The sequence below is a fragment of the Podarcis vaucheri genome (assembly GCF_965113315.1).
Source record: "Podarcis vaucheri genome assembly, chromosome: 16".
Classification (NCBI taxonomy): domain Eukaryota; kingdom Metazoa; phylum Chordata; class Lepidosauria; order Squamata; family Lacertidae; genus Podarcis; species Podarcis vaucheri.
Window position 1 is genome coordinate 18218931 of NC_138754.1, and position 14731 is coordinate 18233661.

The 14731-nt window shown below is 44.1% G+C and overlaps 1 protein-coding gene across 1 annotated transcript in view; it reads right to left on the reverse strand.

The window, feature by feature from the left end:
• Positions 1 to 2116: 2116 nt before the first annotated feature.
• The window catches only part of IQGAP3 (IQ motif containing GTPase activating protein 3), a 38270-nt gene continuing 25655 nt past the window's right edge, over positions 2117 to 14731 (reverse strand). The window contains exons 27-38 of the mRNA XM_082203879.1: positions 14142 to 14282; positions 13633 to 13717; positions 12897 to 13129; positions 11964 to 12096; positions 9882 to 9984; positions 9002 to 9152; positions 7583 to 7670; positions 7005 to 7217; positions 5758 to 5924; positions 4306 to 4398; positions 3785 to 3893; positions 2117 to 3388 (exon numbers count right to left, since the gene is read on the reverse strand). Of these exons, the coding sequence (XP_082060005.1) occupies positions 3275 to 3388; positions 3785 to 3893; positions 4306 to 4398; positions 5758 to 5924; positions 7005 to 7217; positions 7583 to 7670; positions 9002 to 9152; positions 9882 to 9984; positions 11964 to 12096; positions 12897 to 13129; positions 13633 to 13717; positions 14142 to 14282 (1630 nt within the window). The 3' untranslated portion in view covers positions 2117 to 3274. The remainder of the gene's footprint in view (positions 3389 to 3784; positions 3894 to 4305; positions 4399 to 5757; positions 5925 to 7004; positions 7218 to 7582; positions 7671 to 9001; positions 9153 to 9881; positions 9985 to 11963; positions 12097 to 12896; positions 13130 to 13632; positions 13718 to 14141; positions 14283 to 14731) is intronic.

Here is a 14731-nt window from a genome sequence, read left to right on the forward strand (position 1 = left end):
GGCAAAACCAGCCTCCCCCCAGCGGGGTGCTGGCTGGCGCTGATGGGACCTGTCAACCCGAACATCTGGAAGGCACTCAGCTGGGGGAAGGCTGGACACAGGCTGTGCCTCGAAGCTGCCTTGGGATGCAAACTTTTTTCTAAAACAGGGGTTGAAAAATCCATCACTCACCATCCTCGCCTCTTTCCTGTTTGAAGCAGGGTGCCCTTTTGACCTCCAACATCAGCTGCCGACTGGGAGAAAACGGATGCCAACCCTGCCAACGATTACCGGTCCCCTTTGCCTCTGGTTCCCTGGATAATGATGCCACCTAGTGGAGCAGCCTTCTCTGCAACTCTTATTTGGAACGGGTGTTTTTCCATCTATCTCCTGTGCTTGTAATAGAGGCCACTTTTCTAAATCTGAGGTGAAACAGAGCCAATTTTCTGTTTTGGCATTGATGAGTTGTGTTTCAACAAAACGGTGTTATTGCTCATAGGAAACACAGGAGTCAGACTTATACAGAGTCAGACTATTGGGTTCATCTAGCTCAGCATGGTCTGCACTGACTGGCAGCAGCTCTCCAGGGTTTCAAGCAGGGGACATCACCAGTAGGGATTGAGCCTGGGAGCTTCTGCACACAAAGCAGCTGCTCTGAAACTGAGCTATGGCCCTAATGGGTAGGGCTAGGCAGGTCGGGTGGCCCACAAATGGTTTAAAGATGCTGCTTGTTTCTCTCCCTTTAAAAGGATTCAATCATTTTCTACACCAAATGACACTTTACCCCAAAGCAAATACATTTATTTATTTAAGGCATTTATGTACCAGAACGATTAGCATGTCTAAGTGGTGAATTTAGTATTAGGGGAGAAGTTAAGTGAGTTTTTAAAATGCAAATCTGCATTTCAATCACAGTTAATGAAAGTGACTTTTGTTTGGGTCCCATCCCCCCCCCCCCATCACAGGAATACAGAAGCAGTTGGAAAGCATGGGATAGAGGTGGGAGGAAAAAATACTAATTGTCTTTAGATGGCTATGTGAAGCAGTTAAGTCTTTGGTCTAAATTTATCTAGCTCGGTGGTTTCTCTGAGCCACATTTTCAGAATAAAAACTTGCTCATGCCACACCTATTTTTTTATTGATAAGAACAACACTGCAAAACATAACTAGGATTGTCCTCAATATCACTTGATGCTCTTGCTCTCATTTTGAAGAGATAGCTATCCATATTCTGCAGATTTTTATATATACAGTGGTGCCCCGCAAGACGAAATTAATTCGTTCCGCAATTTTTGCCGTCTAACGAATTTTTCTTCTTGCGAAGCACGGTTTAAACGGTTTAACAAAGTCGCAAGACGTTTTCGTCTTGCGAAGCAAGCCCATAGGGGAATTCGTCTTGCGAGGCAAATCGCGAATGAAAAAACCTTTCGTCTAGCGAGTTTTTTGTCTTGCGAGGCATTCGTCTTGCGGGGCACCACTGTGTGTGTGTGTGTATATATATATATATATATATATATATATATATATATATATATTACTATACTATACCATATTGCACTGAAATGTCTTCATGTTTCTTTGGTTGTCCCTGAATCTTTACACCACACTTGCCATCCTCTCCTGCCACACTGTTGTATTATGGTATTGTAATATTTTGTTGGAAGCCGCCCAGAGTGGCTGGGGAAGCCTAGCCAGATGAGCGGGGTATAAATAAATAAATAAATAAATAAATAAATAAATTATTATTATTATTATTATTATTATTATTATTATTATTATTATTATTATTATTAACCACTGATCTAGCTCCATCACTGACTATAATTCCCATCAGCCCCAGCCAGCACAGCTGTAGCTGCTGATGGGCTTTGTAGTCTAAAGCACCTGGAATGAAGACATTTGGTGAAGGCTGAACTAAGTAACACTCAAGAGGCAGACTGAACCCTTCATATTCAGAAGGAACCTTTTCACTCTCTGGGGTAAATACTACCAATAAATAATTGTGGTCCAAAATGGCCATGCCAGCTGGGTTCAATGGGAGTTGTCGTCAGAAGCATCTGGAGGGAACCAGGTTGACAAAGGCTGTCCCAAGCACTCATCTTTGAAACTCTATTAAGAATGAATTATGACCCACAAATTAAATACAATTCTATTTATTTATTTTCAAATCCCTTGAATATATAACTTTTAAAAAAGCCCACTAGACTTCCACTAGTTCAGCAATTACATAAACCAAATCTAAATGTTTCTGAATGGTGGAATATATCTTAAAGCAGCAATAATGATATAACCCAGCAGCTGACAGCATTAATGCAAACTAGATATCATAATTAAACATTTGCCGGTCAATACTTGTATTTCCAGAGATCAGGCAGGGGCCCTTAGTTTTCAGTATTTTTGCAATAGCATTCCAAGCATTATTTTAAAAAATGCACTGATATAAATAACTTTTTTTAAAAAGCACACTGGAATTTTAAAAAAACAACAGTTGAGGGTCTTTGGTATCTCTAATGTCAAGTCTATTGGAACTTATTTTCTGTTGTAGTTGCATCAAAGAAGGAAGTAACACGGACACATATGGAATCAGTAGAAATCAGAGACACAGAAAAACAAAGCAGAATAGGAGTGAAATTTTCCTGGTGTGTAAAATTTCCACCCATCACTAATTGGGGAGTGTATGGTTGACTCTTCATCAGAGACTGCCTGCTGAAGGATTGCTGAGCATGCTTTTCTCCAATCTGGTGCATTCCAGATGCTTTGGACTATTGATCCCAGCATGCACTGGCTATGGCCGATGGGAGCTGTAGACCAAAACATCTGGAGGGCATCGGGTTGAGGAAGGCTGGCACAGCATAAATATCCCCCTCTCCTCTCTGATAAATCCAGCCTTTGTGACTTTAAAAATACTTGCATCTAGTGACTGTACATGGGGTCCCACATTATTATGGAAGACCCCACTGTACAAGCAAATTCCCAGCACATTGTAAACGATCCCAGAGACAACAGGTCCAGCTTAGGCTTCTCCCTGAGATGCAAGCATTCTACATGCCAGGATTAAAAGAAAACAAAAATTTGTGCAGAGAAGCATCCAGTCCTGTCTTTCTGAAGTGGTCCAGCCCGGCTGCAGGTTGACCACCACCCCACTGAGAATTAAGCCAGAATCAGGAATTTTGAGTTGATTATCGTGGGCTTGCTTGCGGTTCAACACAAAAGCACTGTGAGCACCACTGTCTCTTTGGTACCATCGAGCCACCCCTAGAAGACATTGGTGCCCATCTGACCCTCAGGCCTTCAGTTATTTCTTGAAAAACTTCTTGTTGAGGAGGAAGATCAGGAGGTTGACGTTGATTCTGGCTTTGTCAAACATTTTCATGATGGCGACACCGTCATACTGGAGCTGGAGGAGGTCCTGAGAAAGAGCAGGTATGGAGAGAGGAAAGTCAGCTGCATTTAAGTGTGGGAGCGTCTGCCCTATGGAACTCCCTGCCTATTGATAGAAGGCAGGCACCTTCACTGTACTCTTTGGCTCCTGCTAAAAAAATTGTTTGTTTCAACAAGCCTACCCAGATGCTGTTGTGTGTTTTAGTCTGCTTTTTTGTTTATTTGCTGATTTCAGTCTTTTAAAATGTTTTAAATTGCCTTGAGATTTAGAAGAGGATTAATAAATTAATTATAATAGCAATAAAGCACACTACCTTGAGCTCCTTGGAAATAAACATAAGAATGGAACTGCCCTTGTGGACCTAGAGTTGCACACTGGCAATGCTATAATTTGAGCAAAAGGACAGCTCTGCCAGCTCCTTACCTGGTAGTGGAGCTGAAATTTCTCCATGTCAACTCCCATAAATTTTGCCTTCACCTGGAACTTGCCAGCTTCACCGCAAGGGATTATTTCAAATATCACATTCCTGAGTCTGGGAAAAGAGGGAGGAGGGGGGGGGGAATGATGGCAATTTTAAAACCATAGGGGAGAAAGAGAGCACCCAAGGTCAGGATCATGGGATAATTCTTGGTACCAAGTGACAGCATGGAATAGCGGCTAGTGGTTTGGCTTTCAGTAGTGAACAAATCAAACTCGGCTACCAAATGCATGCTCCGCCACTGAGCTAAAGCCCTTCCATATGGAACAGAAACTCTGATTTTGTGCAAGCTTGCCGGGTCGACCTTGGACGGCTCACACTAGCAGACCATGCAAACGAGCTGGCAGCCAATTTCAAGAACCAACACTCTGGGGAGAGGCTAGTTCCAAAAGCCTGAGAGCATGGAGAGAGGAGCTGTAGTTTCGATTGGATGGAACTGGAGAGGGCAGGAGGCGCCTGGACTTACTGGCTGGCTGGCAGGTCTTCAATCTCCAGCAAAACACCTTTCTCAAAGAGGCGGGCTGCCGTGTAATGCAAGGTTGCCTGTTTCTTGCTGGGCCTGTAAAAGAAAGGGATATGAATGGTGTTTGTAGACAGGGCCTTTTTAACAACCTTAATGGTCCCTTCCGACTCTGCCCATCTACTTGCCCTCTTTACTGAACACAAGCTGAGTCAGAGAATGCCTCAACTGCTGGTGTAGCCCAGGGCTGGCTAGTCCTTTTAGGCCAGACGGTCACCCACGCCCTTGGCCAACCCCTGGGGGAAGGTTCATGCAGGCCATCCCCCCACCCTCACACACACTCTTTCTCACATATAAAGGTAAAAGGTAAAGGGACCCCTGACCATTAGGTCCAGTCGTGGCCGACTCTGGGGTTGCGGCACTCATCTCGCTTTATTGGCCAAGGGAGCCGGCATACAGCTGCTGGGTCATGTGGTCAGCATGACTAAGCCGCTTCTGGCGAACCAGAGCAGCGCATGAAAACACCGTTTACCTTCCGCCAGAGCAGTACCTATTTATCTACTTGCACTTTGATGTGCTTTTGAACTGCTAGGCTCACATATACAGGATTATAAAAACCATACGATAAAAGCAGCAGTAAAAATATAAGAAGAAAACTCTTTGGCAAGGATATACAGTCGGACCTTGGATCTCAAACACCTTGGCTCCCGAACAAATCGGCTCCTGAACAATTGAAATATGGAAGTGAGAGTTCTTGTTTTTGAACGATTTTTGGAAGCCGAACGTCCACCACGGCTTCTGATTGGCTGCAGGACACTCCTGCAGCCAATTGGAAGCCGCGCCTTGGTTTTCGAATGGTATTGGGGGTTAAATGGACTCCCGGAACACATTCTGTTAGAGAACCAAGGTATGACTGTATACAGCAGGGGGAGGGGGAAAGTAACTTCAGGCCCAAGTGCCACAATTGGCCCTCCAAAGAGCTCTATCCAGCCCTAAGGATTCTCTCCAGCCACCCCACCACCACCAAACTCGCCCTGCTTTGAGCCCTCCCCTCAAGTGCTTTGGCCTGGCCAGAATGTATGAGTGTAGGTAGCATGAACAACTGAATTCAGATGGAAGTGAGATTTATTCATTTCATTTTATTGATTAAATTTATATTGTGCCCTTCATCAGAAGATCTCGGGGATTTTCACAGAATTAAAAAAAAAATACATGATAGAAAATGAAGGTGCCAAGAAGGACAGAGTGGTAATTACCTAAAAGCAAAATCCTTAAGGAAGCCCCATTGCAGTAATCCAACATGGAGGTTACCAGGGCATAGATACCCTTGGCCACACCACATTTTGCCAGGGACCTGATGCAAGCGGAGAACAAGCCCTGAGCTACAGCCCGCGTACACATACACAATTTCTGACTCAGGTGCATCAGTTACAAGTCTGAGATTAATACCAGGCTTACTTGTTTCTAGCTGCCAGGTTGTCCAGACACGTCCGGATGTACTGGCTGTAGTAGTCGACCTGCTCCTCAAAAAACATCCTCTTGGTGCTGAGGCTGTGCAGAGTCTGGCGCAGCTTGGCCAGCTCCATCTTGCGCTGTTGTCGGTACTTCCTCTGGTTGCGGATGTCCTATGGGCGAGAAGGGCAGGGTATGTGCAAAGGAGATTTGGCCCAGCGTAAGCTGAGACCGTTGGAAGCACACAAAGCAATTATTTCTCCCTTCCTTGTTATGCTGCATTCATTTTCCTCCCAGTTCTTTTCCTTAATCTTCTTTGCTATCCTTGCTGGGGTTATTGTTATTTTATAGCTGCCTTTAATGTAGTCAGCCCATTGGCCCTTCTAGCTCAATACTATCTACACTGGCTGGCAGCAGCTCTCCAGGGTTTCAGGCAGGGAGTATTTCCAAGCAGTGTTAGAAACTGAGATATGAAATCTAGGAGCTAAATGGCCCCTTAAGCCTAGGTTATGGGCGCTGCAATGGAGTGCCTAGGTGCACTTTTTAAAAAACAAGAATGCAAAGCTGAAAATGAATGAACTGCAGCTGAAATCTTATGTTCACTTTTCACATGGTCCTCATCTGAAGACTGCAAAAAACGAAGCCATACTTCCCCTGCCTGCCCCCTAATATTCTTACGAAGGGCCCTCCTCTAGTCTTCAGAGAGTGGCTGGAAGTGGGGAGGCAGAAATAGGTCCTCCTTTTCTACCAGCAGTGGCAAGTTTTAATCTGAAATCTTAGGCTCAGTACTGTGCCCAGAGCTCAGAAATGGCTCGCGCTAATGAAATTCCCTGTCGCAAAACGCACTTAGAACAATAGGAGTTTTGAATGCTGTTTCCAAGTCTCACTTGGAGATGCTGCCGCGAATTGAACCTGGGACTTTCAGCAAGAAAAGTAGATGTTTGCCCACCAAGCCAAAGCCCTTCCCCCAAGGTGGACCGCCCTGCTGTTTTGGCTAAAAAGAGATTTAATGAGCACCCTCCAGATGGTTTGGACTACAACTCCCATCAGCCACAGCATTATATGGCTGTGCCGACAGGGACTTGCAGTTCCAAACAACTTGAGGGTACCAGGTAAGGGAAGGCAGATAGCTATAGATCCATCCCAGCAATAAAAAGTATTTTGCCCCTTGTGATGCATGGTACATCTTCTCCATTTGCTGCTCATTGTCTCGTTCTTCCCTTGAGATTTCTCAGGCACAGAGCCCTGCATACCTTGGCCATCTCATTGATGATGTCCTGGTACTGGTTGGCAGAGTCCACCATGCCCAGGCTCTCAAGACGCCGCAGATTCTTGAGGATGATCCGCTGCTTCTCTGCTATTGAGAGGTGGCTGTTACTGACCAGAGTCTGGTTGCATCTCAGCTTTTCTGGGGCTTGGGTGTTGCATAAGGCCCTTCTCTTCATAAGGTGGTGGTGGAGGGCTTCCTGGAGAGAAAGAGAAGACTGGCTCATGCTTTTCTACTAAAGTGAAAATATTTCACAGTAGGTGGGAAGGGAGAGTGGTGCCTTGCCGATGTCCTGCATGATGGCTTTTATTAGCTTTAAAGCTGCATCGATGGCCAATCATTACATGCTGAATTTCACTTACTAAGAGTGAGAAATGGTCTCCTGATCATTCAGATAGCCTGGTACAACAATTTTTTTCTCCCTAACTGCATACACTCAAGATTTACTTGCAAATATTTATCCATCCAGAAATTGATTTTGTTTTTAACAACTTAAAAACCTTTCGGCTGTGCCTTCCATTTTCTGCAGTACACACAGGCACCTATGTTACAGAATGGACTTACCTGATCCTCTGATGCCTTCGTCTGCAGTATCTCCACAAGAGAATCGCCAGGTTGGAACTGGATCACATCAACCAGCATCTGCTTAGTGCTTTAAAAGACAAAAGAAGATAGTGATCCAGTTTTGGTATCTGCAGAGAAAGGACATTTTCACTTGCCCCACCTCCCCCAAGCATTTCCTAAACCAATAGTGGGGGAGGGGTAAGAGAGCTGGAGGGGGGGGGGTTACATCTGGCAACCAATGTGTCCCTTTGGTTTCAGACAGTACATGGGCAGCCGAGTCTAAAAAGCTCAGAAAACAAATTTTCATGGCCCTCTAGCGGCTTTTGTGGCTCATTTACCAGGTGTAATGTATTCAGCGTTAACTCTGGAAGTGTATACTTGATTCTGACCAAACTAAGCCTCCTGATGAAATATCTCGGCATTCCTTTCAGCTCTCCCACCCCCATACAATTACTGTGCTGTAATGCAGGATAGTTGCTTTATCATTCTAGCTGGAGATCTCTACGAAACCTCAGCAAACAGGAGGTGAGGGTCTGCTTTGCATGCCCAGGTTCAGTTGTTGGAATTTCCAGTTAAAACTACCATGGAAATAAGGGCTGAAAAATATTCCTTTGGCTGAGCCACTACTATCAGCGTTGACCAGCTTCCACCAATATCATACTCTCCAGATGTTTTGAACTACAAGTTCTATCAGCCCCAGCCAACTTGGCCTACACACTGGACTACGGCTTTGCTAGCTGAAGTGAAGGGGAGTTGTGGTCCAAAACATCTAGACAACACTAGGTTGGGCAAAGCCTGATGTTCAGCAGTACTGAGCTTAATGGACCAATGAGCTGACTCAGTCTAAAGCATCTTACATTCACAGCAAAATAGGATTGACAGGCACCTGGGCAAGGACATCTCTTCTTTAGGCAAAATTTCACACTGGGTTGTTGGAACAAGAACCAGGATCTTAGGCATGGGATTTTGGCTCTCACCCTGCACAAATTTAGGCAGCTTCCTGGGAGCACCTAGATTATATATCTTGCCCAGGAAGTCAATTCACACGCAAACACCATTTTTTCTGTTTGGGTGGGTTTGCTTGTAATTCTCTGCCAGTTACAAAAATGATAGTGATGCACTCTGCTCTGTCTCTGACATTATTTAATATTCGAAAGGTTTCAGGTCTTTAAATGTGGGCGTGTCCATTGTTTACTCTGGTCACTTTCTTAGTGGTTGTTATTCATTGCAATTCTAACTATTCTTCCTGTATGAGCCCAGAGTGGTTATGCATCATCATCCTTTTCAAAAAGGCTTTTGCTATAATTGATACACCTAAAACTATATCTTTAAGATATAGAAACAGCCTCATGAGTCCTCAGATAGCATTTGTACCCCAAAAGCCAGGGTAGGCCTGTTACAATGCAGTCATCCACCCACCTCAACAACAAGCTTTCCGTATCCTTTCCCCCCTCAATATTGGCCTCCGCCACAGCAAATTTGTTGCCAAGGATAAGTGAAATTTCCGTCTTAGCGAGCTGAGTCAGAGTTTGCTCCGAAGTCCCATTGGCTCCATTTCCCACACTGTCGCCTGCAAATAATAATAAAACAAACATCAATAATATAAAATAAGAAAAATCAGAAGTACCACTAGCTATCTCAGCTTCAGATTAAACCTCAGCATCTCCAAAACAATTCATAGCAATATAATCTAACTCTTTCCTTCTCGTCTTTTTTTGCTGCCAGTGCAAAAAAGAGCCACTTTGTTTCTACCAAGGCATTCCTGCTTCAGTATGTCAGCAAAGGTTTCAGAAATCTCTCTTGGATTCCCATATAAAGGACAGATCAACAGACAGTGAATAGCATATTCCACCTGGTATTGGCCACAAATACTGCAAGAAAGAAATATTTTTACAAATGAAAAGTAAGTCTTTACTCATGCGTGCGAATGAATAGACAGGGGCCTCAATGTTCAGGAAGGGTTGTGGGTAAGCCTGAAGAATTGAACTATACTTTATTCTTTTACTTCCCTACCCAGTCCTTATCAGTGATCTCTCCCCCTCCTATCACAGGGACTGTTCAAGATAGCACTTCTATTGCCAATACCCCCACATTCTTAGGAGTGTTAACTGGGTTATCATTCTGGCAACATGCATCTGATGAAGTGGGTCTATGATTCATGGAAGTTTATGCCACAATAAATGTGTTAGTCTTTAAGGTCCCACAAGTCACTCTCGTCGCTTTTCCTGCAAGAGAGACTAGCACAACTATCCCTCTGGAAAATGAAATTTGTCAAGTTGAAATTTGTGCTGTGCTTTACCCATTAGAGACTGGATGGTGGGCAAGCCTCCAAGGTCTTCTAGAAGTTCGTGTAGAGGGTCTTGAGGATCAGGAGCCACGGAACGCTGGTGCTCCAGCAGCAACTATCAAATTACCAAAGGCAGAGAGATGGGCAGAGAAAAAAAGGCCATAAATGCATTGCTTGTTTATTTATGTGCATAAATATCTTAGGCTGCTTTTCTGCCAAAAAGGCATTCAAAGAAACATACAAGGACACCAGAATAAAATAAATGCATCAGAATGCTGAAAGCACCAATTAACCAATATAAATATAAAATGCCACTTTATTTTAAAAACAGATGTAAAAATCCAGTTTAAAAAGGGAACAGGAGTTAGAACAAAAATGGAAGTGGGGAAGTGAAAGAAAAATGAATCAAGAAGAATAAGGTAGCCAACTGAACTCATTGCCACAAGAGGGTGCTATGACAGTGCATCAATGCCACAGTTAATTACTAATATCCCCAGAAAATGATAGCTTAGTGTGAACAAGTAAACCTGAAGGTTCCCAGAGTGAAGACCACAGCCACATCATTCTTCCCCTAGTGCTGTTGCTACTGGGCTACCAGGCACTAAACCATGGTTTGGTTTAAGGTAATATCTGAACCCAGGATCATGGTTTATGAGTGGCAAATCAAGAACAATAAAATTGTGGCTCATTCGGGTAGCACAGTAGCATCAGAACCAGGCAGGAGCACTGTTGCCGCGATCTTTACTCCATAAACCCACAGGTTTGAATGTTCCTTCTAAAGTTCCAGCCCTTCTCAACCTTGGGTCCCCAGATGTTTTTGGCCTACAACTCCCATCATCCCTGACCACTGGTCCTGTGAGCTAGGGATCATGGGAGTTGTAGGCCAAAAACATCTGGGGACCCAAGGTTGAGAACCACTGTTTGGCTTAGTGTTTTCTGTGAACCATTTGTTAATAACTTCATCGTTCATAGTTTGGATCAGTGGTTCCCAAAGTGAGTGGTACTACCCACACACATCCCACCCATAAACCATCTTGTGGAAGGCCTACAAAAAGACAAAGACACACACACACACACACACACACACACACACAGAGAGAGAGAGAGAGAGAGAGAGAGAGAGAGAGAGAGACCTGGCATAAAACAGACCTTTGGCCAGGTATATTATAGTGATTTAGAAATGATACACTCAAGTTTCTTGAGACGTATTCTGCCCCCCCCCCCCCCCGAGTTCAATCAACTATGAGACAATGTGTGCAGAACTAGGTATACACATGATGGAATATTGGGTAGTGGCTATCACTAGAAAGTACTGGTTGCATTGCCATTTCTGTTGCCAGCATTCAAGTCTGCTTTCTGACTTATTTAAGGACTCTTATAAATCCAGATGGTTCCAATTCTTACATAGCAAAATCAGATCTATTGGTATTGACTTGGAACTCTAGTATAATTCAAGTGAGCAATATATTTATTGTAATATTCAAATCAGATTAAGGGACATTGAAAAACAAAACATCGAGTCAGCTGTAAAAAGAATTTGCTTCCCCAAGTTTTATCATTTAAATCCAACAGATAACAGGGCCACTTATATTTCAAAAATAATAATTCCAGTCCAACACAGGGCCTTTATGTTCACCCGACTGAACATTTCCCCCTCAACTTTTGTCAAGGGCAGATATTGAAACATCCCCAGAAATGATAGACATTGCAGATGTGTTTTGAATGTGCCAGACAGAGTAGAACATATCCTTTTCTACTGTCCATTGTGCAACCAGCTAAGCAAACACATGCGATGTCCCCTTTTTTGGGTAGTCTAGCATCATGGCACAATGAAAATATCAGATTCTATGTGTCTGACATTAACCCGGAAGTAACTGCAAGGGTGACTCTATCAATAGATAGAGTGATGAATGGCACTATTTAGCAGGAAGAAACTCCATAAAAATCCTCATTATTACCTATTTTTACATGGCTGTTTATTTGTATATCTTTTAAAATTATATATATATATGGATGTTTTATGATGGCCTATATTTGTAATACCTAATAAAGGTTTGGCAAAGTAAGTAAGTAAGTTTAATTTCACCCCCTCACCTTATGTGTGTTAATTAGCTCCCCAACTGTTATGTAGACCACTGGCTTTGTGATGGCCACCATCTCTGAATACTTGTCGACATTAAACCTCTCTTCTGGTTCAGGGACAGAACAGGCAGCACTGATGAATCTTCTAGAAGGTGCAGAATGAAAAACCAAATCAAACCATGAAGGGTGTCCCCCTCTCCACACACTCATGCTCAAATCAGGTCGTTTCCTTCAAGGCTAGGATATTTGGAGGCCTGACACTCTCCATGATGCCTTTAATTCAATGCAGTCATGCATAAAAGTCCATACATTTGATTCTTTAGTAGTCTGACGTAACATATTAGTGGCTTAAGGTAAAGGTGGGAAGACTTGAGACTTGCAGGATCTACTCTTTTCTTTTTCTCTTTTTCTAATCAATCAACCAGCAAAACAAAAAAGCCGCGTAGCAGAGAAGCACAGGGATCAGTTGCAATGTAACTGACTGATACTCCCATTTTACAGATGGAAACATAAAGGCCAAGAGAGAAAAAATTAGTACAAAGCTAGCCAGTAAAGCTTTTGTATGTTCAGTTTTAACTTCCAAATATCTTAAGGAAATTGATTAATAAGAACACAGGAAGCTGCCTTAGACTGAGTCAGACCACTGGGTCCATCTAGCTGAGTATTTTCTGCACTGACTGGCAGCAGCTCTCCAAGGTTTCAGGCAGGAGTCTCTCTCAGGCCGACCACTGGGGGCTGAACCTGGGACTCCACTCCACACACCTACAACTCTCTAGCCTCCTTCCAGCCAAGCAAGAGATAGGATCACAGTTCAAGAGCACATTCTAGTCAGGCAAAAGCACCCAAGGAGGGTGTGAAACAAGGCCTGTGAGAGCCCCAAGGGCCAAGCAGAGAGGTGCCCATTGTTTCCAGGCCTCATTCCACTCAGCAGTTCTTCAAACCAACCTGAATTTAAGGTGGGTTTCCTCTAGGTACTGGTTCACCACCCGCAAGTGGCTGTTTTCCCCTTCAAAGAGCTGGTTGGCAGCGGCGTGCTGCAAGACCTTCGCAATGGAGCCCAGGTTGCGCCTGTGGTCGGGGTGGAGCGCTACCCCAGCCGAGACGTCTACAATATCAAAGCCATCAGGGGCCACCACAGCCGGGTTCATGAAACGGTAGTAGAGCAGGTTCCCAACAACCTAGGAGAGGGGTCGGCCGACTGTGTTAAACATTTACAACTGAGCAGGGTCGCCTTCGTTAGAGCCCAACATTTTAAAGCTTCCATCCCAAGCAGAATTGAATAACTGATAATATTTGTTTAATGTATTATACTATGGCGTAGGGAGGCCATTTCTTTCTGCCAAAATGCCAGGATTACATCGGTACATCTTCTTTCTCTCAGCCTCTTTGTCAAGTCCTTGATTCCCGCCATTTCTCCTTGCCCTTTAAAGGAATGATTAAAAACAGAACAACAGGCAGTACTCATAATGTAGTATTATAAATCTTAGACCCAAGTCCTGCCTTCAAGAAGCCGGGGGCCAGAAGAATACAAAATGGCTAGTGTGGCAGCCATCTTAAAGTCACTTCCTGGCACGGATGCAGCAAGCGTTTGGCCCACGCTAAAGTGCCCCAGAAACGGCAACTCAAACTCTTGTCCCGCTGATTACGGCCATCCGTCCCTCAAGGCCATAAATATGCCCACCTTGTAGATCTCGTCCTCTGTAGAATTCGGAAACTTCTCTCGTAAGGATGTCTTCAAGACTTTGGCAATGTAGCGCATCCCATAACTAGAGGGGAGGGCAGAGGGAGAGCAAGGTGCCTGTTATGGTGAAAACTGTAGCTCATATTACATTATACTGTCATTTTCATAGGGATACAAGACCCTGATTTATCTCCTCAGTACTTCTTCTGCACCTGGGGAGCTCAGATGAATTCTATGCCTTAAAGACAAATTCTAGCACTAGGTTTACAGAAAGCATAGGCATGGGATGTGGGGGGTTGTGAGGAGCGGAGAAGGGAGGAGAATCCCTGCAAGGTGAGGGGTGTAAGGCTGGTGGCTTGTATGACGCAGAAACTCAAGGAAGGGAAGCAGCGTAAGGCGGCTGGATTTCTAAGATGGGATGGAAAGCTGGGCGGCCATCTTGTTTTCCCCTGTGATGACCGAGCAAAGTGAATCATAAAAACACACACGAAACAACAATAAATTCATACGGAATTTGGTCCACAGAAGATGTAATGGCCGAGAGGAACCTGTCCGTCACTGCCAGGAGATTGCGGATGGAAATGTCCAACCTCCTCTGTACCTCAGGGTGACCCAGGGCTTGCTCAGGGCTGACATCGTACGGGAGATTGCTGTGGAAACACACAAATGCATTCCAGGCCTCATCCAAAACCAACCAACCAACAACAAGAAAGACATGAGTTGAAACATTAGACCCGGGAGCTCAGATCCCGCACTAGGCCACAAAGCTCACCAGGGGACCTTGTAATTGTTGTAACCCACCCTCAATTCAACCACTTCCTTCCTCTGACCTCCCCCTCAGTCTGGGGAGGAGGAGAGAACCCCTCAACCCCTCCTTCCCAAAACATCATTTGACTTTTGCAGGAAGATTTTCTTTATTTAGAAAAGTTCATACACTTTTTAATCTAGGAACTCTCAAAGCGACGTAAACCATAAAATTATGGATAAAAATGAAGTTAAAATCCACAAAACCTACTGAAAAGCAAATATACATAAAAGATAACACAGATAAGAATCAGTCAAACTACAAAAACAAATTATATGCCTAGGCAGGCTTCTG